This window comes from Muntiacus reevesi, chromosome 22, assembly GCF_963930625.1.
Source record: "Muntiacus reevesi chromosome 22, mMunRee1.1, whole genome shotgun sequence".
In the NCBI taxonomy this organism is placed as follows: Eukaryota; Metazoa; Chordata; class Mammalia; order Artiodactyla; family Cervidae; genus Muntiacus; species Muntiacus reevesi.
The window spans coordinates 26,140,293-26,165,720 of NC_089270.1; the positions used below are offsets into that span (position 1 = coordinate 26,140,293).

Here is a 25,428-nt window from a genome sequence, read left to right on the forward strand (position 1 = left end):
GCACTGGGCTTTACATACAGTAATGCATTCACTCCTTGCAAGAACTCTATGAGCTAGTAACACTTTTTACTTTATTTCAAGGTGAAGCTAGAAAGAATATGTAATTGCCAAAGGTCACACTGCTGGTATACTGCAAATCTGGGATTCACACTCAGGTCTTTCTCATTCCATCATAGATGTGATTTCTAGCATCATGTGATGTCTTGGACTAGATTCATAGAAAGTTGGCACATTCTATTCAAATTCAAATTTTATTTTCTATTTTACAACTTAAAAGCAGGGAAGAAGGCATCAATTTTTAAAACATATTTTACCTTACAGATGCTTGAATTAGTATTCTCAAAGTTATTAGTCTGAGGCAAGGGTCAGCTTTAGTAGAGTCAGATAGTAAAAACTGAGGTTTTGTGGTGCTTGTGGTCTTTTTTGTAACTGCTCTGCTCTGCCATTGAAATCAGCCATAGACACTATGCAAATGAATGGCTTTGGATGTCTTCCAGTAAAACTTTTTTTTTAGAGAAACAAGCTGTGAACCAGATTTGTTTTTTGGGTCACAGTTGACTGACTTCTGGTCTAAGGTCTGTCTGTCATTTATACAGTGTATGGCCTGATCTTCTACGGAGGCTGTTTCTTATTTCAAAACACAACCCAACATAGGCCAATTCTGAAAGTAGGGCAGAGTGGAGAAGAGCCTCTGGAAACTTCTCTGAGCTGCAGAACGGTGACCTGGTGTAAGTGCTCCTTTCCTAGTGTCCTGGGGATGTTGTAACTGAGCCAGGAACACGTTGAGCAAGTCGTCCTGAAGTGAGTCATCAGTTGTAGCCCAGCTTTCCTCTTTCCTCCCTCCCATTAGTGGGTGGTCTGGAGAGTGCCCGTGGGCTGTGAGTCCATCGCTGTCTTCGATCGTGACGGTGTGGGTCTTGTCACCTGTGTAGTGAGAAGGACAAAGTCTACTTTATGTGTGTGCTTTCCTTCAGTCTGGTTTCAAATGTCTTAAATGACATTTTCACATTTCCTTTGGTAGATTACTCTGTAATCGATGATTGATAGGGTTAAAAAATCTTCCTCATTATCTTCCTAAGTGTATTTTTAAATTTTTTTATTGTCTTGAGAACTTGTAACATGGGATCCATCCTTTTAACAACATTTTAAGTGTACAATACAATATAACTGGGGCTTCCCAGGTGGCGCTAGTGGTTAAGAACCTGCCTGCCACTGCAGGAGACTGAGAGGCCTGGGTTTGATCCCTGAGTTGGGAAGATCCCCTGGAGGAGGGCATGGCAGCCCACTCCAGTGTTCTTGCCTGGGAAATCCTATGGACAGAGGAACCTAGCAGGCTACAGTCCATAGGGTTATAAAGAGAGACAACTGAAGCGACTTAGCATATGATATTATTAGCTATGGAATCTGATATTGGATAGCAGATCACTAGGAATTATTTATCTTACAGAACTGAAGCTTTATAGCCCTTGAACAACAAACAAGGCCTCTCCCCACAACCCCTGGCAACCACCATTCTACTCTGTTTTGGTGGATTTGGCTGTTTAGATAACCTCATATAAGTTGAATCATGTATTACTTGTCCTTTGGTGACTGGTTTATTTCTGTTAGCATAATGCCCTCGAGGTTCATCCATGTTGCTGCATATTGCAAAAGTTTCTTCTTTTTCAAGATTGATTAATACTCCATTGTCTGTATATACTGTATTTCCTTTATCAATTCATCTCTAGATAAATATTTTGGTTGTTTCCACATCTTGGCTATTGTGAATAATGCTATAATTAACGTGATAGTGCACCTTCCTTTTTGAGATCCTGATTTTTGTATAAATACCCAGGAGTGGTATTGTTGGATCATATGGCTGTCCCACTTAAAATTTTTGAATAAACTCCTTGCTATTTTCTATAGAGGCTGGAGATTGCCCTTTTAGTCTATAAATTGTTTGTTTCCTAGTTTGTTTAAGGTCACAGGTAAGCAGAGTAGCCTGACGTGAAGTTGGAAAGACTGGCTCTAGAATGTGTATTGTTAATTCCCATGGTAATATTCTAGAATCACTTTAGAAGACCAGAATGCTCCATACATGAGAAAAATTCTGAGAAAAACAATTGCTTCAAAGTGTAAATGACTGTAGTTTCTTGAAAGAGAAATTAATGTAAAACAGGAGCAGATTGTCTCTGTTGAGTAACTGTGACCTTGAGCACATTGCTTAAGCTTTCAAAGACTTAATTTGTAACCTGGAAAATAAAGAAGTGACTTTCAGTGGTCCCCAACCTTTTTGGCACTAGGGATTGATTTAATGGAAGACAGTTTTCCCACGGACTGGGGGTGGGGGTGTTGTTTTGGGATGATTCAATTGCATTCCATGTATTGTGCACTTTGAAAGTGAAAAAGTGAAAGTGTTAGTCAGTCAGTCATGTCTGACTCTTGTGACTCCATGGACTGTAGCCTGCCAGGGTCCTCTGTCCTTGGAATTCTCCAGGCAAGAATCCTGGAGTGGGTTGCCATTCCCTTTTCCAGGGGATCTTCCTGACCCAGGGACTGAACTCAGGTCTCCAGCATTGCAGGCAGATTCTTTACCGTCTGAGGCACCAGGGAAGCGGGTCGTGCACTTTATTTGTAATCTAATACCGCTAATCTGACAGGAAATACTGGTCTACACCCCGGAGGCTGGGGACCCCTGAATTAAATGATTTTTAGGAGTCCTTCTTGTTTCTAAATGATTTCAGGATTTGACTTGCCAACAGCCCCAGTCTTTAAGCATTCCATTTTTAGTCTGTCATTTTCTATCTTGAATGAAACATTTATTCCGTTTGTCGGTACTTATGAGCTACCGACTATACAGGAGGCCCTGTCCCAAGTGCCAAAGATGCAGCAAAGAGCAAAATGGTCAAAGATGAGGTCACAAAGGTAATAGGGAAAAAGAGGAGGATGCCATTTACTGAGATGAGGAAGGACAAGATTTGAGGGGGCGGAAATCCTAGGCTCCATTTTGGAAATGTCAAGTTGAAATGCCAGCTAGACATATGTTAATGAGGCAGTTAGCATGGAAGGAAGAGATCTGGGATGGAAACAAATTTGGGCATTGTTATCATTAAGCTCTTTGAAGCCAAGAAACACCCAGAGAGGAAGAGGACTGAGGAGAAAAGCTGAGAAAGTGTTGCACCTCAATGCATCGCAAAATTTAGAAGGAGTTGAGAGAGTCGAAGTCAAACCAGCCAGGGAGAATGAGCAAAGCGGGCATCACATGCATTCTTGAAAAACGAAAAGAAATGCAGTTTTTTCCCTGTCCATTCTTATTTATCTCCTAGCCAAGAATAATTTTAAATATATGAAATATACTCAAATCTCAACACTGGATTCTTTCTTCTTCCTTTCAAAGGGCTAGAATGAAAAGCACAGCTATAAGTGAATGTCCACTCCTGTTAGCTCACAAATGGTTGACACAGTCCTTCTGGGTAAAAGACTTGCTAATAAGACCTGATTGGCCCTCTGTATAAACATATTCTAGAAGCCCAGGATGGTGACAAGTACATCTGTGAGATTTATTTTTTCTTTTCCTGGAGAAATAGTCCAATTCACATTTTGACAAGAAACTGCATTGAATGTAAGACAAATGGGAATCCTCAATTACAATAAATTTTCTGATGCTGCACTTTTTCAAGAGCATCCTGAATTTACATTCCTCTGTCCCACAGAGATCGTTGGCAAGATAAGAAGAAAAATTAACTTAAAAAATATAAAACCTCCTTCCTCCCCTCTTAGTTTAAGAAGGTTGTAAAAGGAAGACGTCCCTACTGGGAAGATGTCTAAAATATTAAAATCTCAGGCTCTACTTCATGTTCAAGGAGGAAACTTTTCTCCAGATGCTGCTGTGACCATTTGAACTCTTCGGTGCACTGGTTGTTCCCCCTCTTTTTAGGTTGGATATCTGTGTGGGGAGGTCAGTTTATAAGGATTTTTCCCCCTTCCTCTCTCTCTTTGTTAACACTTGTGGGACTCCTATCCCAAAATTTTAAAAAGTTGAGAAGTTTAAAGTGTTAGTCGCTCAGTTGTGTTAGACTCTTTGTGACACCATGGACTGTAGCTTGCTAGGGTTCTCTGTCCCTGGAATTCTTCAGGCAAGAATACTGGAGTAAGTAGCCATTCTCTTCTCCAGGATATCTTCTTGACCCAGGGATCGAATCTGGGTCCCCTGCATTGCAGGCAGATTCTTTACCATCTGAGCCAGCAGGGAAGCCTGCATTTAGTTCCCCCCTTTTAAATCTCTTACACAGGGATTTAACTAAGTATCTAACTAAAGGTTTAGAGATACAAAAAGTTATAAACATTGTAATGAGTTAATTTACCAAAAAAGCATTTTCCCAGTAATTGTATATTACCCTTAGAGTTGATTTCAGAAGAGTTGCTGATATTGATATCATTTGAAAAAAATCATTAAATAGATTTTTCATGAGCATTATCGGGATAGGTAAGGGACGATTTTATGAAAATAAGCCTAATGTATTAATTGTGAAGAGTTTTAATCACACAGGCATGACAAAACCTGCTTGGCTGGAGAATAAGAATCATGTACAGAAAGACTAGGGCTTCCTAGGTGGGGCTAGTAGAAAACAACCTGCCTGCCAATGCAGGAGACATGAGAAACATGGGTTCGATCCCTGGGTTGGGAAGATCCCCTGGAGAAGGGCATGGCAACCCATTCCAGTATTTTTGCCTGGAGAATTCCATGGACAGAGGATCCTGGGGGGCTACAGTCCATAGCGTCACAAGGAGTTAGACACGACTGAAGCAACTTAGCACATACACACAGAAAGACTAAAGAACCACACTGTTTGATCAAAGCATCCATCAAAATGGGGAAAATTCTGTATTTAAACTAGGTTATCTGGGTGTCTGCTGTATTCCTCCACTTTAGTTTGGCTCAAGAGAATCCATCACATCTCATTTAATCATTCTTATGACCCCCAAAATGTGACCACTTTCTATCTACCTGCCCTTACTATCAAAGAAAGATATTCTTACTTCTGACCCCTTCTACTAACTCTTGGAATCAAAATTTGACATCCTTGACCTCTAGTAGCCCTGGTGGTTCCTTATTTAATTGGCTGTAGAATCTTTGGAATACCGTGTCTCATGAAGAGTTTGTGATATGTTACCTGCAGTGCCCATCCACTTAAAAGACTGTGCTGTGATCTGGTACATGCAATTTTCCCATGTAATTTTGTGGAACAAACTCATTCCCAGAGAAATGATTTGGTTCGGGGAGTGTGAGTTGGAAAAGAGCAAGTAGGAGGGGAAAAAAGCAATTAAGTTCCACCACCCCTAGTATTTGGAATAGGAAATGGCACCCCACTCCAGTATTCTTGCCTGGGAAATCCCATGGACAAAGGAGCCTGGCAGGCTACAGTCCATGGGGTTGAAAAAGAATCAGACACGACTTAATGACTAAATAACAGCAAAAAAACCTCAGTATCAACAGGAATCTTCACGGCTGTTACATTTTTAAGACCATGCCATTCACTTCTCAACAGAGAAACACAATATGTAGAACAAATCATTCTTTTGTCATAAGATTAACTTTTCCTTTTTCTTGATAAATATCTCTGGAATGGAAGGATAGACTTTACCGTCCCCTTCCCTACATCATCAGGTCTCATGATAGGCAGAAAATGTTAGATTTCACAGCTGTTCAATTTTCAGAAAATGTGACCTTGATGAATATTAGATGAAAGCAACTGGAATTTTAGGTGCATTTCAAAGGAGGAAATGCTGATAACCCTTCTCATTTCCATGCAAGAGAGAGAGAGAGAGGGGCTCCCATTTAGTTTTTATTTTTTTGGGAGGGGGTGTGGAATGGGGAGGGCAATATGTGTGATTAATTTTTCTTCCAGGTTTTAAAGTTCCATAGAGAAATCACAGGACGTTTTCTGCTTGGTGACATGGAAGGGATTTTAAATCCAAATAATGCTGGGAATATTTAAGGGCATGCTTATTTGGCAAAGGAGGGAACTCTGTGAGCAATCAAAACAGGACTTGGCAACCCTTTCCCTGGCATGGCTTTGTGTTGCTTGGATGAACCGAGGCTGATCAAATCACTGCATCCAGCAGCTGCTGGGTAAGGCGCTCTCTGGTATCTTGCTCTGTATGGTGTTTATTAAAAAGGCTGGCTATGTTTAGCAGGGCATGGCAGCCAGAGGAATTAGTGAAGTTCAGGATACAGAGCCATATAGCTTATGTTTAAAGTCAGGTGTGCTTTACAAAGTAGAAAAGACCTTTCTGGAGCCCAGCAGATCTGTCAGTAAGTCTCACTGCTTCTTTATTGGAGTGTAGTTGATTTACAGTGATGGATTAGTTTTAGTTGTATAGCAAAGTGATGAAGTTATACATATACCTATTCTTTTTCAGATTCATTTCCCAGATAGGTTATTATGCAGTATTGAGTAGAGTTCCCTGAGCTATACCGTGGGTCCTTGTTCTTACCTGTTCTTTTATTTTATTGTATTAATCATGTTTTAAATTTTCTGTATTTTATGATGGAAATGGTACTGATGATTCTCTATTCTTTTGTTCATCTCCTTGCCCTCCATTCCCCTGCCCCCGGCCTGTATCATGTATGTCTGCATGGCTCAGATATGCCCTAGCTTCCTCCTTTCCCCCTTGGCATCTTCTTACTTTAATCCATCCTGCGCTTTAATGTCTAATACATTGGTAAAATGCTTCACAGCTTAGTTTTCACACATACCATTTAATTTAGCCCGTAAGAACCTTCTTCACCTCTCTCCCACCTCATCCAAGGGTAAAACTCCAGCCTGCTGACACTTGAGGTCTCTGACTTCCATTCACAGCCATCCTTTCTGCCCTCCTTCAGGTCTCTTCCATGTCCATTAAATCTGCCTCCCTCCTCCTGCATAAGGCTGGCCTATTCCTGACGACTGAGTTTTCACTCTTGAAATTCTCCACAACTCTGCTGCTTGCTCAGCATCTCCTATAAGTGTTTCCCAGGTGGCTCAGTGGTAAAGAATCTGCCTGCCAAGGCAGGAGATGCAGGAGACTCTGGCTGGACCCCTGGGTCAGGGAAGATCCCCTTGAGGGGGAAATGACAACCCACTCCAGTATGCTTGCCTGGAGAAGCCCATGGACAGAGGAGTCTGGCTGTAGCCTATGGGTCACAAAAAGTCCGACACGACTGAGCACGCATACTTGCATCTCTTTAAAAAAATCTGCATTTTCCAGAATTTTTTTTTAATTAGATAAGCTCTATTTGTACTGCTGCAAGACTTCTCTTAGAATTGTCAAGATTTTCAGGATTCTAGAATCAACTCATTGACCGAGGACTTTATTGTCCCATGCCCTTTGCTAGGAATTTGCACACAAAGTGAAAGTTGCTCAGTCGTGTCTGACTCTTTGTGACCCCATGAACTGGCCCACAAGCCTCCTCTGGCCATGGAATTCTCCAGGCAAGAATACTGGAGTGGGTTGCCATTTCCTTCTCCAGGGAATCTTCCTGACCCAGAGATTGAACCTGGGTCTTGTGCATTGCAGGCAGTTTCTTTAGCAATAGCGCCACCTGGGAAGTTAAGAATTTCCACATGTGTTCTTTTGCTTGAGCCTCTCAACAGCCCTTTCAGTTCAGTTCAGTTCAGTTCAGTCGCTCAGTCGTGTCCGACTCTTTGCGACCCCATGAATCGCAGCATGCCAGGTCTCCCTGTCCATCACCAGCTCCTGGAGTCTACCCAAACCCATGCCCATCAAGTCAGTGATACCATCCAGCCATCTCAGCCTCTGTCGTCCCCTTCTTCTCCTGCCCCCAATCCCTTCCAGCATCAGGGTCTTTTCCAGTGAGTCAACTCTTCGCATGATGTAGCCAAAGTACTGGAATTTCAGCTTCAGCATCAGTCCTTCCAATGAATACCCAGGACTGATTTCCTTTAGGATGGACTGGTTGGATCTCCTTGCAGTCCAAGGGACTCTCAAGAGTCTTCTCCAACACCACAGTTCAAAAGCATCAATTTTTCTGCACTCAGCTTTCTTCACAGTCCAACTCTCACATCCATACATGACCACTGGAAAAATCATAGCCTTGACCAGATGGACCTTTGTTGGCAAAATAATGTCTCTGCTCTTTAATATGCTATCTAGGTTGGTCATAGCTTTCCTTCCAAGGAGTAAGCGTCTTTTAATTTCATGGCTGCAGTCACCATCTGCAGTGATTTTGGAGCCCCCCAAAATAAAGTCTGACACTGTTTTCACTGTCTCCCCATCTATTTCCCATGAGGTGATGGGACCAGATGCCATGACCTTAGTTTTCTGAATGTTGAGCTTTAAGCCAAGTTTTTCACTCTCCTCTTTCATTTTCATCAAGAGGCTCTTTAGTTCCTCTTCACTTTCTGGGTGGTATCATCTGCCAGATATCAATACTTGAGGTTATTGATATTTCTCCCGCAATCTTGATTCCAGCTTGTGCTTCATCCAGCCCAGCATTTCTCATGATGTATTCTGCATATAAATTAAATAAGCAGGGTGACAACATATAGCCTTGATGTACTCCTTTTCCTATTTGGAACCAGTCTGTTGTTCCATGTCCAGTTCTAACTGTTGCTTCCTGACCTGCATACAGGTTTCTCAAGAGGCAGGTCAGGTGGTCTAGTATTCCCATCTCTTTCAGAATTTTCCACAGTTTATTGTGATCCACACAGTAGAAGGCTTTTGCATAGTCAATAAACCAGAAATAGATGTTTTTCTTTTTCTGGAACTCTCTTGCTTTTTCGATGATCCAGCCGATATTGGCAATTTGATCTCTGGTTCCTCTGCCTTTTAGAAAACCAGCTTGAACATCTGGAAGTTCATGGTTCACATATTGCTGAAGCCTGGCTTGGAGAATTTTGAGCATTACTTTACTAGCATGTGAGATGAGTGCAATTGTGCGGTAGTTTGAGTATTCTTTGGGACTGCCTTTCTTAGGGATTGGAATGAAAACGGACCTTTTCCAGTCCTGTGGCTACTACTGAGTTTTCCAAATTTGCTGGCATGTTGAATGCAGCACTTTCACAGCTTCATCTTTCAGGATTTGAAATAGGTCAACTGGAATTCCATCACATCCACTAGGTTTGTTCGTAGTAATGCTTTTTAAGGCCCACTTGACTTCACATTCCAGAATGTCCGGCTCTAGGTGAGTGATCACACCATTGTGATTATCTGGGTCATGAAGATCTTTTTTGTACAGTTCTTCTGTGTATTCTTGCCACCTCTTCTTAATATCTTCTGCTTCTGTTAGGTCCAGACCATTTCTGTCCTTTATTGAGCCCATTTTTGCATGAAATGTTCCCTTGGTATCTCTAATTTTCTTGAAGAGATCTCTAGTCTTTCCCGTTCTGTTGTTTTCCTCTATTTCTTTGCATTGATCGCTGAGGAAGGCTCTCTCATCTCTCCTGGCTATTCTTTGGAACTCTGCATTCAAATGGGAATATCTTTCCTTTTCTCCTTTGCTTTTTGCTTCTCTTCTTTTTGCAGCTATTTGTAAGGCCTCCTCAGGCATCCATTTTGCCTTTTTCATTTCTTTTCCATGGGGATGGTCTTGATCCGTGTCTCCTGTACAATGCCACGAACCTCCGTCCATAGTTCATCAGGCTCTCTGTCTATCAGATCTAGTTTCTTAAATCTATTTCTCACTTCCACTGTATAGTCATAAGGGATTTGATTTAGGTCATACCTGAATGGTCTAGTGGTTTTCCCTACTTTCTTCAGCTTAAGTCTGAATTTGGCAATAAGGAGTTCATGATCTGAGCCACAGTCAGCTCCCGGTCTTGTTTTTGCTGACTGTATAGAGCTTCTCTATCTTTGGCTGCAAAGAATATAATCAGTCTGATTTCGGTGTTGACCATCTGGTGATGTCCATGTGTAGAGTCTTCTCTTGTGTTGTTGGAAGAGGGTGTTTGCTATGACCAGTGCGTTCTCTTGGCAAAACTCTATTAGCATTTGCCCTGCTTCATCTGTACCCCAAGGCCAAATTTGCCTGTTACTCCAGGTGTTTCTTGACTTCCTACTTTTGCATTCCAGTCCTCTATAATGGAAAGGACATCTTTTTTGGGTGTTAGTTCTAAAAGGTCTTGTAGGTCTTCATAGAACTGTTCAACTTCAGCTTCTTCAGTGTTACTGGTTGGGGCATAAGCTTGGATTACCGTAATATTGAATGGTTTGCTTTGGAAACGAGCAGAGATCATTCTGTCACTTTTGAGATTGCATCCAAGTACTGCAAGGTAGATGTTATCATCTTCAATATTCAGATCATGAAACTGAGGCTCAGACAGCTTAATTAGCTTGCCTGAACCTATATGGCTCATGTAAGGCAGAGCTGAAAACGAAGCACTGATTTCCTTCCTCTTAAGCCAGAGTTTTTTCCACTGTTTCCAGTGTACCACACTGTTTACATGGTTACTATGGTTGTTTTTACTGGTTTGTTGCTTATTATTGAATTAAATTTGTTCTATCATGCCACTGTAGCTAGTTAGATAGGGTATCTCTTATTTCTTTGATGTTTTCTAACGCTTACTACAGGCCTCTGGAAAGAGGAAATACTTAATGAATGGAAGTTGATTTTCATTCGATCAATTTTTTTGCCAAAATACACAGATCTTTGCCTTTGAGATATTTTGCAGTTATTTATGGGAGAAATTTCAATCAGAGTCCATTGACTGGCAGGCATGGGAGCAAATGTCTGGCACATACAAGCAGTCAGCATGACCAGTAATCAAGTCACCGACCAAAACCAGGTCAGCTAGTTCCTCTGCAATGTTCTCCCACCCTCTGAAACTCTGTGACCTGGCATCCCAGGAATTTCCTCTGTATCCATCAGTCAGAGTCCTTTGCGAGTGTCCTTTGTGGTGACCCTGGGTGGCTATATATTTGCTCATTTCACAATATTAATTAAAAGTTTAGTGGTCATTGCTATTTCTAAAAGGATTGTTTAACGTCATCGGGGTGACAGGTGCCATACCAAACCTCGTGTGCAATGCCCTTCTGCAGTGACCACCGTGGACTTTCTGATTTCACAGGTATCTGAGTCCTGCAAGCTGTTGGTCATACCATGACAATCGAATGTCGGACCCTGGGTCAGCTGGCTAGTTAGCTGTTTTCTCTGGGTGTGGGCAGGCGTTTGTTGTCAATCAACCCATGAAACAGCTAGTTAGCATTTTTTAGTGTTTCTCTTGACAGCCCTTGTTTATTGAAACTTTCTACAGGTAAATGATGGAGAAGTTGCTCCATATTATCCCCCGCTATTTCCCTAATTGAAAAATTAGGCAATTAAGATGCTAAAAGGTCAGAAAAAAGTCAGTAAGGGAATGAAATCCTGGATTTGAAGCTTCTTTAGTCTTTTCCTCGTTCACAGCAGGAAGAGCCCTCCAGGGGTCGGATGAGAGGGATAATGATAATCTCGATTCAGAGAAGCAGGACCTGTGGGTGCCTCAGGCGGAGGGCAGATGACTGCTGCCTGCCTGGCAGAGGGGAGCAGTCAAATGCACAGCCCGTCTGGGTTTGCGTCCCAGCTCTGCCACACGCTAGCTGCGGGATCCGGGAAAGTAACTTAGCCTCTACGTGCTGTGCTTTGTCGTTGCTCAGTCACTCAGTCGTGTCCGACTCTTTGCAGCCCCATGGACTGCAGCACTCCAGGCCTCGCTGGCCTTCACCACCTCCCGGAGCTTGCTCAGACTCACGTCCACTGAGTCGGTGATGCCATCCAACCGTCTTGTCCTCTGTTGGCCCCTTCTCCTCCTGCCTCAGTCTTTCCCAGCGTTGTGCTGCGCTCATCCATAAATAGGAGTTAGAATGGTGCTTCCCTCACAAGGCTGTCATGAGTATTAAATGAGCTGATACAGCTCTGCCCCCCCAATCTGTGGGTTCCGGTTAGCATCCTCAGATTCAGGCAACCACAGATCCAACCAGGCGATACTGAGGACTGACTGTAAATGCCATTTTATATAAGGGTCCTCAGCATCTGTGGATTTTGGTATCAGCTGGGGTCCTGGAATCAGTCTCCTCAGATGTGGAGGGGTGACTCTCTATATAAAAAAAGCATATTGACCAGCATCTGGCACTCAGTAAGTGCTGTGTTTAAGTTTTAAAAAACGAAAAGAAGAAAGCAAAAACAAACAAACAAAAACCCTCCTCTCTTTTCAATGCCAACAGCCCCACACCTCTGACAATCTTCCCAATCTTCTCTTCTATCGCAGTTATGTTTACCCTTTAAATAGCGCTGCCGTCACTGAGAGGTCCTTTGAACAGAAATCTTTGTTAAAATCTGAAACGTTCCCATCACATTCCCCAATAGCCAGTCTCTAGGGCCAGCTTCTGGTCCCCAAAGCCTGACATATCCCAGTGTGGAGGGAAGGAGCGATGAGCAATTGGAGCATGTTCTGCAGAAACACTGGCGACACCGGTAGGAGTGTAATTCTATTACATTTACAAATGTGCATTTGAAGTGAGCTGATTACTGAGTCATTTCTCCTTCTCCAGTTACCACCACCCAACCAAAGAGAAGAGGCCACTTCTCTCGGTGCCCCAAACAGTACAAGCATTACTGTATTAAAGGCAGATGTCGCTTCGTGGTGGCCGAGCAGACGCCCTCCTGCGTGTAAGTGGAGCACGGCGCTTACAAGCCAAGGGGTACAGACTGGAGCTGGCTTGGGGTGGGGGGAGGTGACAGGAGCGGAAAGTCTGAGTTAACCCAGCCATCTGTCAGGTCACCGTTCTCCCTGGCCCTACCCAGCCCCCCCAAACCCCGCCCCACTTGTTTAGGGGCGGTGACTTACGGAGAAACTGACGCACACTTGCTCGCTGAGAACTGAGCATGCAGGAGTCCAGATCGCCTTAGGGGGTGGGCTCGTGTTCCGCTGCTGTCTTGAGCAAGCAAACCTGTTTCTGTCTAGTGTTAAGGGTGCTTTTCAGCTCAAATAAACTCTGGTGTGGTTCAAACTCGAACACATTCTTCTGGCATTTGTTAGGTGGTTCACGGTGAATGTAAATATGAAGGAAATTTCTGCCAAATTCAAAGCTACTTTTGCAGGTGTCAATTAAGTGCATGGAAATCAGTCCTATTTTTAGAGATCCATAAAGTCTGTTTAGTACAGCAGGAGACTGGGAGGAGAGTTCTCTTTCCAACTCTTGGTAGATTGAGTCCAAGTTTAATTTTACTCAGGCACAAACAAATTTTCTGCATATCTTAAATATTTATTTTCTGCTAAAGATGTCTTGCTAAAGTGCTGAGACCTTACCTTATAAAATAACAAGGTGACTTTTTAAAGTATAATTTTGAATTAAAGTTCATAGAATGCTTATGTTCTTCTGTGTAGTTGCCCCAGTATTCTTCCCCCCACCCCGCCCCCACAAGTATCTCAGGACAGTGATTCCAAGCCCTGATATAGTGGGGAAATTGAAGAGTTGTGGACTTTGAAGAAGAGTTTGATTATAATTTAATTCAATTAAGAAAACAATATACATAGGTAATACTTAGAGGGGAATAAGAAAAAACCTAATGTAAGGAAATAAGGAAAATGTGCTTACATGTGTTGGGAAAGATAGAGCTGATTTTTTAATATTTTATTTATTTGCTTTCTGGCTTGGGAGAATATAATGAATTTTTAAAAGATTAATGCCTCTTAACCCAGTACATTTCTCTTACTGGTCCCTATGTCTGTACATGTATTGTTCTTTAATATTGTGGCCTTCTAGAATGAAAATCACAGGTGTAATCTACCTGCCTGGTCTTCCCAGGTGGCTCAGTGGTATAGAATCTAAATGTAATGCAGGAGACTAGGGTTCAATCCCTGGGTTGGGAAGATCCCCTAGAGGAGGAAGTGGCAACCCACTCCAGTATTCTTGCCTGGAAAATTCCACGGACAGAGGAGCCTGGCAGCCTATGGGTTACAAGAGTTGGACATGACTTAGCAACTGAACAACAGCAGAATTACCCAGCCTGTCTCCCTCAGTCAGAGGTTAAAACCCATTTCCTCCAGAGCGCCTCTGATGCTGCCTTAACCTTTTTGGTTGTTTTATTTTGTTTTTCTTTTATTAGGATTATATTGAATTTACAAACTAATTCAGGGAGAGCTGACATCTTTATATGTAAAGGAAGTCATGGTCATACTTTGAACCATAATTGTCCCTTCTTACTTGTTTCCAGAATAATCACAGCTTCTCAGTAGATTACCTGGTCTCTAGTCTCTTCTCTAATATCATCTTGAATCACTCCTCTCACTGACCTTTTTGGTTTTATATATATATATATATGTTTTCACTGAAGTATAGTTGAATGGCTTGACTTTCCAGCCATATTTCTCACCACATTCTCAAATGTTCTTATGAAATCCTACATTCCTTTGCAGGGTTTATTAGACAAGCTATTCTCATAGTCTGGAAAGTTTATTCTTACTGAAGCTTTAAAATACAGCTCAAACACGAGCTCCTCCTGGATCCCTGCATTGACTTGAGTTGGATGTCCTTCCTTAGTGATCTCGTCACGTTTCAATGAAAAGCTCTGTCCCCCTGGAGTATCACTGTTGGTTTCTCTGAACCTCCCTTCTGTGACTGAGCTCCTAGAGGGCAGGGATGATGGCTTATTCATTCTCATATTCCAGCGCCAAGCACAGAGCCTAGAATTTACTAGGTACTCAGGAAACATCTGATGAATCAATGAACAAGTCCCTCTGTCACAGTTCATCTAGTGCTGTGTCTGCGTGCATGCTAAGTCGCTTCAGTCATGTCCCACTCTTTGAGACCCTATAGATTGCAGTCTGCCAGGCTCCTCTGTCCATGGGATCCTCCCAGGAAGAATACTGAGTGGGGTTGCCATTTCCTCTTCCAGGGGCTCTTCCTGACCCAGGGATCGAAATGGCATCTCTTACATCTCCTGCATTGGCAGATGGGTTCTTTACCACTGGGGGCTTCCCTGGGGGCTCAGACAACAAAGAGGTAAAGAATTTGCCTGCAAAGCAAGAGATCCAGGTTTGATCTAGTGCTGTGCTGAATGTCAATTCCAAGGCTTTAATCTGAACCAGGAACACCTTCTTAGTGGTGAAACAGTATAAAACCAAGGAGGGCAGTGGGGTGGTGGTGGGGAGGAAGAACATTGGAGTCTTTGGAGTAAAATACACCTAAGATTTTGTTTCAACCAACTATGAGCAGCGTTAGTAATGAGTTGGTTACATTTCCTGGGTGTTTAATTATCTCTAAAAGAAGATAATTATATCCTTCTTTCAAGTGTTGAAAATTAAGCAAAATAATACCTCAAGCAAGAATATTTATTGTGGTACCCAGCACAGAGTAAATGTTCCATAAATGTACTATTGAATTGAATGGGAGCTATTCAACTAGGCTTCACCTTTTAGGCAATTTGGTGTAGCACGGATTCAGGCAAAATTGTCTTGCCACTGGCGATTATGCCATCTTGGGAAACCAGAAATTTCTCCTTTTGTTTGGGATCATGGGAGTTGTGGACTCCGGTCTTTATATAAAAAACCAAAGTGTGTGTTTCAAATAACTCAATCCCTTCTTAGTCATCTCAGTATTTTTTTTTTTTGGGGGGGGGGATGGGGATAATTTGTTTCCAGATATTATCCATCTTTTATTTTAGATGGCACAGCTCACTTGCTGTTGTTTAGTCGTTAAGTCATGTCCAATTCTTTGCCAGCCAGGCTTCTCTGTCCATGGGATTTCCTAAATAAGAATACTGGAGTGGATTGCCATTTCCTTCTCCAGTGGATCTTCCCAACCTTGGGACTGAACCCTCGAACCCAAGTCTTTTGCAGGAGACAGGCGAATTCTTTACCCCTGAACCACCTTGGAAGCCCAGTGGCTCATCAGGTAAAGAATCTGCCTGCTAGGCAGGAGCCTCAGGAAATGAGAGTTTGATCCCTGGGCAGTGTTACATGTGATTGGACAACTTGGGAGCCAGACTTCCTGTGTTTGAATCCTAGCCCCCACTCACCTACTTTCTTTATATCTCAGCTTCTCCATCTTCCAAAAGGGGTTAATAATACTATTTCAAAGGTTGTTATAAGGATCAATTAGTTGATACTTATAAAGTTCTTATAATAGTGCCTAGTGATTATTTCAGAACAGAGATCCCAGAGTCCTCAAGGGTGATAGCATCTTTAAATGTTATTTTTAACTTATGGAATGTTTATTAAATAAAAACTCATTCATTTGCTCAGCATTTATTAAACATTTGCTAGCATCTTTCACCCTTTTCCCCTTCCTTTCCCACTGAAATGACCATTAGCTGATTCGGTAATAATTAGATGAGCTATGAAATAACATGAGTCATTGTAACTAGCTGTGTAAGGGTTTGACCTTCTACATAGCTTCACTGGGTTATAACTTATAGGAAGGACTGCTTACTGAGAAATTCATTTAAAGCATGGGTGAGTAACTGAACCCAGAGCTTATAATTAGGAAAACATTCTAAAAGAGTAGCAAGTAATTGCCATGTACTTTATGGGCAAAGTTATTGTTTAAAAATGCCGTATTTAGTAAATTTGTTAGAGAAACATTCCAGCTAATTAGACGAGACTATATTTGTAGATTTTAATTATAACCTTAAAAAAACCCATTAAAACCTCCCTCCCACACTTGCAATTAAAAGTGATTCCCCCCCCCCCCATTTCCAGTTCTATGTGCAAGAGATTTTTTGATATTTCAGATATTTCTAAGCTCTCTTCCTGTTATTTTGACCTTGCGATGAAAAGCCTAGCTATCTTGCAGGAAGCAATTTTCCTTCATACATCCTGGGGTCATTTTACAATAGATGGCCTCAGGTGGTTTTTTTCTCCTTTGCTTACATAGAGCCTCATCTTTCAACTGATGGCTGTGACCAAGCTAGTTTTTCTTTTCTTTTTTTTTTAATCATTGCAGCAGCTACAATATCATCAGTCAGGGACCTCCTTATTTGAGAAATAAGGCTGCCTTGGCTTTTTATCAGATGTAAACTCTAGAGTGGCTTGGCAATAGATACCTTCTTAAACAAACAAAGACAACAAAAAATGAAATTACACAGTCATCTTTTTAAGAAGCAGAGCTTCCTTCATCTTTCTGAGGTTTAAATAATTATGTATATGACCAGTATCTCTTTGTGTTTGGAATGAGTCTGAGGAGAAAAAAAGAGAAGATATTTGATAGCCAAAAGTAGTGATGTTACAACATATCATTTTGGTTTTCAAATATCTTCAGACAAACTTTTTATGCATCCTTTAGGCATCTGACACAAGTCAGGGACTGCAATGCACAGTCCCCAGATTATTGAATTTTAGGTGGTGCTTGGTCAAATGGCTCTGTAACTTCAGACAGGGGGCATCTGCTAAGTTGAGGTCAACTCAGGACTGTATTGATGAAGTCGATGAGAGAATGAGAGGGGGGATTGAGGCATTTGGAGAGCTTGCTGATTCCTGATTCCTTCACTTTACCATGACCATGCAGCAAAGGGGCCTTTAGAGAGCAGAGGGAAAGGTGGGGCTTCCCGATGACTCAGAGGGTAAAGAGTCTCCCTGCAACGCAGTAGGCACAGGTTTGATCCTTGGGTGGGGAAGAGCCCCTGGAGGAGGAAATGGCAACCCACACCAGTATTCTTGCCTGAAAAATCCTATGGACAGAGGAGCCTGGTGGGCTACAGTCCACGGCGTTCCCAAAAGAGTCAGACACGACCGCGCTCCTAAGCACACAGGGAATGGTGCACAGATCTGAAACTGTGGCTTTAGAGGATCAGATAAAGGAACTAGAGAGGACATCTATTGTGTTTTGAGGGGATGCAGCTGGGGAGGTGGTGAATGGAAGAGACTTACCTAATCTGCGACTCCTACAAGCATGAGAACCAGAACTGATGTATGGAAGGTCAAAAGAGAGGCCAGGGGGTGGGGAAAGGTATGTGGAGAGAAATCCTGTAAAATAACATTTACAGAGCTTTTTGTACGTTCCATGTTTGATCATATAAAACTGTATACTTTAAATATAATTTATAATAGGAGAACTCAGGCACAGTGAAACTCTTTGTATCACCCTCTGATGAAATGGGAAATCCTGGGGATTTTTGAATTCCCTGTCCAGGGATATTTAAGCACTTGTGAGTGCTGTATAGGGGATTTTATCACCCCCTCCCTTTCAAACTCAGAATCTAAAATTTCAAGGTCGATTTTAGTGTTACCCTCCCCGTTTATTTATCTTAGACATATTGTTAATGATGTCCAAAGGATAACAGGTTTTCAGCAAAGAATGAAATTTCTCATGAACGCAGTGATTGTAACAGCTTAAACACATTTTTTAAAAAAAAATTGTACCCTTTGTTAATTCCAAGTAATGAAAAAAGTTGTTAACTTCTTCAACAAAGAAATAGTAGAGATTCTTAAAAGTCTTTTACTTTTTGACCTTTTTGCCCTGTTTCTGCTCTGTTTTTATAGCTGTGATAAAGGCTATGCTGGGGCCAGATGTGAGAGAATTGACTTGTTTTACCTAAGAGGAGACAGAGGGCAGGTTTTGGTGATTTGTCTGATAGCAGTTATGGTAATTTTTATCATTTTGGTGGTCAGTGTCTGCACATGCTGTCAGTAAGTATTTTTAAATTTAATTTTAAGGAAGTCTAAAAACTTTTATCTTGCCTTTCCTGTCTTCTTTCCTTCCCTCCTTCCTGCCTTTTCTCTTTCCCTTTTTTTAAAATTTAAATTACTTTTTACAGTTCCCCATCATTTATTCTGAAGCATTTATAATAAACACATGACATAGTTTTTGTCATTTTTCTAAGCGTAATTATAATTAAAATAAAATTTATATAAGTCCTCTGAGAAAGAGGAAGTGGGCAAGATGGATGAAGGCGACCCAAACGTATAAACTTATAAGATAAACAGGTCATGGGATGTAATGTACACATAGTGATATAGTTAATAATACAGTCTTGAATATTTGAAAGTTTCTTAGAGAGGAGATCTGGAAAGTTCTCATCACAAGAATGAAAAATTTTGTAAATGTGGAGATGGGATATTAAATACTAAAACTTATTGTGGTGATCATTTCCAATATAAACAAATATCAAGTCATACCTGAAATGAATAAAATGTTATACGTCAATTATATATCAAATAAAAAAGTCAGTTTTGTTGTTCAGTTGCCAAGTCAGGTCCAACTCTCTGCAACCCCATGAACTGCAGCACACCAGACCTCCTGGTCCTTCACTATTTCCTTGAGTTTGAGCTGTCATCCCCTTCTCCTCCTTCCTTCAATATTTCCCAGCATCAGGGTCTTTTCCAGTGAATCAGCTCTTCACGTCAGGTGGCCAAAGGTTTGGTGCTTCAGCTTTCAGCATCAGTCCTTCCAATGAATATTCAGGGTTGATTTCCTTTAGGATTGACAGGTTTAATCTCCTTGTAGTCCAAGGAAATAAAAAGTCAATTATTTAGCCCTAGAGCCCATCACCTTTTATGTAAGTTTGTTAATAGTTTAAACAATACTTTTCTTAAACTGTACCGTGGCACAAAAATTTTGAAAGATAGAAACAAAAGTATTTTTTATTAGTCACATTAAAATAACGAATTTTATTATTAAGATGCCTGCACTGTTTCTCCTGTCTCTATTTTTCATGATATACCTCAACTTTGTTAATCAAGAAAATCCTTGTTTTTTTCTGTGAGACAGAATGGCTTAGTACAATGCTTTAGTTTTGGAAACTCATCAAATTTTTTATCAGGCCAGGACTCCCACACAGCATGCTAAAAAAGCATTTTCTTAAAATGCTACCTTCATGTCTTGAGAAGCCTCCTAAACTGTACTTTGGACTGTGGTTCTCATTACAGGAGGGTGTTAGATGATTCCTTTCTTTACAACATTCTTGGTAGAAAAGTGTTAACACAGCTACACAGCTGTCTACAGAGATTTTTGTCCCAGCTGTGCCATCAAACACTTTTGAGAACTTGGACAAACTTCTTAATCTCTTTAAACTTTAATTTTATTTTCTGTAAAATGAGAGGATTAAACTCTCATTTACAAATAATCTGTAGGATTCCTTCTAGATGTAAAATTGAAAGATATTTGTAACATTTTACTTCCTTTATGGCAAAAAGGAATTTTAGAATGCCAAGTTTGGGGCAGAGTGGGGAATGCTCTATTTTATTACATTCATTTTGTATCATATTTTAAGAAAACTAAACTGCACTACAGAATATCTAATACATTTCTTAAATAATTTATATAGAAACTAATTAACATATTCAGAGATTACCCTCATTCTCTTAGTTTTATGTCAGTTTCCATTTTGTACTATCTTTTATTTACATACTAAATAATGCTTATCAGTCTATTCTATAAAATGACTTGGCATGAAAAGTTTTCTTGTGCTCAACAAGCTCTATCCACAATCAAGTACTATATTCCTCCTATGTAGCTATAACTACATTCTCTCTGTACTTTTGCTATTGTAGCTGTTTGAGCCTAGAGAAAGGGATGGGTTAAGAGAGAACCTAAATTTTTTTTTTTAATGACCTGTACATTTTTACCAGTCTGGAAATAAGATCATAGGCTTTCTTGACATTTAATTTTGTGACTGCATTAACTAAAAGGACCATGCTAATTTCTAATACTTCGTTTTCCAAGTCCTCTTCGGAAACGTCGGAAAAGAAGAAAGAAGGAAGAAGAAATGGGAACTCTGGGTAAAGAATTAACTCCTATAAATGATGATATTCAAGAGACTAGTATTGCTTAATGGTAAGTATGATAAACTTAGTAGATGGGGAGCTCTTCAGGTGACATTTGCCTGGTGAAGTGGGGTTTAATGGCATCCAGTAAATCATTGATTGGAATTTGATTATGTTTAAAAACATCTAAAAATAAATTGACATTTTTTTCATTGACTCTGAAGCCAAATAAAAGACTTTATCATATCTTTCTTTTGCATGGTACCACAGAGATAGAATATAGACTTTTACACAGTTTTTCTGATGCACTTAGATCGTTCTGGTTTCTAGTTATGCATGGTTGTGGTGGTTATTTTATATTCTTATAAAATATTATAAGATATTTGATATATTTTTCACTGGGGGACACAAATAAAAATTCTAGTTTAGACATCTCACTTTGAAAGGAAATAGCAAAAGCAGTGTTTTAATAATAACCACGTTTACAGAGCATTTGCCACATTCCAAGCACTGTTCAAGGCTCTTTTAAATGCTCCATCATTTGAGATCCCAGCAGGAATCACAATTTCTCTCAGATGATCCAACAAAGGCATTCTGATGAAGGGGCTGGGAGGGCAGCGTTGAGGGAGCCCATAGGAATATTGAGGCTCCCAGAGTCTAGCAACTGCTGGAGGCTGTCCCCCACCTGGGCCTGAAAGGGCTGAAAAACACTTACCTTGCCATTGAGAAGCTGGCTGTGCTCTCGGGCCCACCAGGCAGAAGCTGTAGCTATGGGTGGGAATAGCCATGGTCAGCACCTGAGCCCTTAAGGAAGGAGGCAGGAGCGGGAGAATATCCCCAAACCTCTGTCCTCTTGCCTTCAGATCTTCAGCCAGTACCTTTCACTAGCCAAACCCAACAGGAACTCGGGGGGCAGGGGAGCCCATGTGAAGCAGTCCATAGGTCAGGCTGCAGTCTGGGCTCCCCCTGGAGTAATGAGCAGGGGAAGGCTCCAGGGGGCAGATGGAACATAGCTGGCTGAGTCAGGCATGAGGGCAATCTGGTCTATAATGGCATCAAACCCCACCAAGCTGGTTTAAAATAAAGGCGATGTATTGCCTCACCTGCCCTGGCAGTCCAGAGGAAAGAGAATGTTCGCATTTGCTTGTACCAGAGTTCTCATGCAGAGAACTATTATTTCTGCCTTTCTGCTTACCATTCCAAGAGTTGACTTCATCCTTGGCTAAGTCCTTCTAGGTCATAGAAGAAGCTAGCAGCAACCATGGCCACATGCTGCCTTGTTCATCCAGTAGGAGAAAATGGTGGCTTTCCATAGCTTGCCCAGCAAAATCTTTTCCAGAATTGCTCAGCAGAACAATAGAAAACAGTAAATGATTATCGAGAAATTATAATGTTCTTCTTGCTTATTATCAGAATGACATGAATGAATTGAAAACAAAAATGCTGATTCTGAAGGTTTTTGTTTTATTTTTGGTGTGTGTGTATGTTTTATGAGATAGCAAGGAGAATAGGTGGCTCATGCCCTGAAAAACCTGGAGCTCCCTAAAGGTTTCGGCAAAGCCCTTTTAAAGGGCAAGTGGGAGGTGGAATGGCTGGGTACGTGATCAGCTTGTGCAGTTCTCTGAATGGCTGATGACGAGGCAGCAGGGTGTTGTCATAGGGATTAACATTATCAGTTTTAAGGTTCCAGGAGACTTGGGGCTATGTGTTCAGGGTCATCAGGTAGGGAACTTCTTCCATTTGGTGGGAGGTTTTCCCATCGCCAAAATAAGTCAGGAAATTTGCATCAAATACTATTAATTGGGTACTTGAGAGAGTACATAAAGCAGAGGATATGGGTGAAGGCAGGTCTCAGGAAGGCCCCATAGGGTCTTGCTCGGTTACAATTCCCCCCTTTTCTTGTATATTCCTCAATCTTGAGGAGAACAAGTTTTGAAGAACAAAAGGAATACAGGTTCAGATAGAGAGGTTAATAATAAACTTGACAGAGGTACCCACAGAGTACCCACAGTTTCCTGCTTGAGTTTGTGTGTGTGTGTTTTTCTTTTTTTCTTTTTATTACATAGTAAGTTTCTTTTTAATGACTTGCTTTTTTCTTTTTCTTTTTTTTTTTTTCTTTTCTTTTTCCTATAGTCTATGAAGATTACTCCAGGCTGATGACAAGTTACAAAGTATCTTCTTACTCATTTGAAAACGGACGGAATGTGTCTCAGGAAACAGCTAGCAAAATGAATTTTAAATAATGTATTTACTTTTTGTCAGTAATGTTAACTTGTGTTGTTTACTATGTTTTTATAATAATAATAAGTAATTTTATTATTATATAGTATTTGGGAAAAGCACCCAGTTAAGCAGGGACATTTTAATAAACTTTCAGTTAAGTTTTGTCACCAAAATTGCTAGTCAAACAAAAAAGAAGAGTAGGAAGGAGTTTAGATCTTAGGAATTGCATTAACAATAAAACTACCATTTATCTAACACTTACTATGTGCTAAGAGTTTGAAATACATTATTTCCTTTAATTCTTTCAAAAACCTATGATCCTCATTTCTCATGTATAGAAACAGATCTTAAGAAGCTAAAGGACATTCCCTGATGGCTTAGACGGTAAAGAATCTGCCTGCAATGCAGGAGACCTGGATTTGATCCCTGGGTCTTGAAGATATTCTGGAGAAGGGAATGGCAACCCACTCCAGTATTCTTGCCTGGAGAATTCCATGGACAGAAAAGTCTGGCAGGCCACAGTCCATGGGGTTGCAAAGAGTCAGACACGACTGAGTGACTAACACAACACAAGAAGTTAAATAACCCTGGTTTATAGAGTTAGGAATTGGTGGAGCTGAAATTGGAACCAATATTTAGCCAAGTTCAAAGTTTGCTCTTAACCATCATTTTTGTTCACTGGAGTTGTTGCAACCTAATGCACAATATAACCCAAGACATTACACTAAACTGTGTGTGCAATGACTGAGGCACTGGTACATTTTCCTGCAGAAACTCAGGTTGCAGAGTCCTGGATATACGATACTGTTGCCATCATGCTTTCTATGGACTTGACTTTCCTTGTGTTTCTTTGCTCCTTTGTAAATTCTCAGTGATATACATACATTTTTACATTTCTAAAGCAAACAGATTTGTCCTACAGTTAGGAAAATGACAGAGATGGAAAGTAATTGCATGACCATCTTTAAGCTCCATATAAATGTTTATGCTTGCTAAAGTATAGATAAAGCACTGGAAGAGGCTATTCATCCTGGGGTAAATGGTCGGGGACAGCACAGCAGAGCCCAGGCAGAGATGTATGAGGCATATCCTCATTGTTGTTCTTCTGGGGCTTCCCAGGTAGCACTAGTGGTAAAGAACTCACCTGCTAATGCAGAATACTTAAGAGACATAGGTTCGATCCCTGGGTTGGGAAGATCCCCTGGAGGAGGGCATGGCAACCCATTTTAGCACTCTTGCTGAGAGAGTCCCATGGATAGAGGAGCCTTGTGGGCTATGGTCAGTAGGGTCACAAAGAGTCGGACACAACTGAAGTGACTTAGCACACAAGAAAACAGTACCTGTGATTGCTTTCAGATGAATTTTAGTGCAATCAAATTATGACCATAGTCACCTGTTACTTGGGACCATCTTGCCAAATGCTCCTTCAACTCCATATTACATTTAATAAAGATTCTTTTTAAATCTGAAAAAGCAGAATGCACATTTAGTCAAAATTCCATAGAATATGGAATTTCCTACATTGGCTGGGTGGATCATTTATAAAAACTGGTGGCAGATGTCCTTAAATTACTACAATTTGGCTGTTGTGCCTGTCGGCAAAGCAGCTTTTCCAGAATCTTTGTAAATTCTAATTTGCAGTGTAGACTCCATGCCTGAAATGAAGAAGAGAATTCAGAGAAAAGGTGAAGTTCTGTATTACTTTTTTCTCACACGCCGTATTTCAAGTGAGAATGAGGCTGTGCTTAAGTATAACACAGAAATAGCTCAAATATCAGTAAGAACTAGGTTAAACAATGACCATCCTTGAAATAGGATCAATTTCACCTGATTCATGTTGTATACACTCTTTTCAAAAGCTTCTTCTGAGTTTCTTCATGCTTTCTCTTTCTCAGTCGTTACTAAGAGTGCTTGAAACAAATGTTCATTAGAGCATTTAAAATTTTTAAAAATGCTATAAACATTTCTTCTTTCCTTAACCGAGGTTGGTTGATCAATGGAATCTCTCAAGGCAATTCAAGCTTGGAAATTTTGTTTTGATGCTAAAATGTGTCTCTTGAAATTTGGTAGATCTGAACTACCAAGAAAGAACTTCAAAGATTTTCCTATGTTTTAAAAATGTATTGTATAGTTTTTTTTTGCCTATACTGAATGACCTCATTTATGTAAACTGTCAGTATTATCATGTAATAAAATAAATTTATTTTTAAAACAAAGCAAATATATATTTGCTTAGGAATTTTCTATTGTTACCACACATTTTTAATAGAAATAAAATTGAGCATTATTGCCTTACAAAACCTTGTGTTTTATAGCAACTATCATGAATACCTTTGAAATAGTTTACTCTGACCATATTTTTTCCTTGGAAACTGAAGAATTTGAAAATATGGTAGACACTTATGAGACTGGCTACTCAGCAGCCTGGCCATATTTTTTAACCTCACCTCCGTGGTGCTAGTGGTAAAGAACCCGCCTGCCAATGCAGGAGACACAAGAGAGGTGGGGTCCATCCCTGGGTTGGGGAATCCCCTGGAGAAGGGAA

At 40.7% G+C, this 25,428-nt stretch overlaps 1 protein-coding gene across 1 annotated transcript in view; it reads left to right on the forward strand.

The window, feature by feature from the left end:
• The window catches only part of BTC (betacellulin), a 49,394-nt gene extending 24,217 nt beyond the window's left edge, over positions 1-25,177 (forward strand). Inside the window, exons 3-6 of the mRNA XM_065914502.1 lie at positions 12,508-12,625; positions 18,438-18,584; positions 20,620-20,730; positions 22,794-25,177. Of these exons, the coding sequence (XP_065770574.1) occupies positions 12,508-12,625; positions 18,438-18,584; positions 20,620-20,728 (374 nt within the window). The 3' untranslated portion in view covers positions 20,729-20,730; positions 22,794-25,177. The remainder of the gene's footprint in view (positions 1-12,507; positions 12,626-18,437; positions 18,585-20,619; positions 20,731-22,793) is intronic.
• The last annotated feature ends 251 nt before the right edge of the window (positions 25,178-25,428 follow it).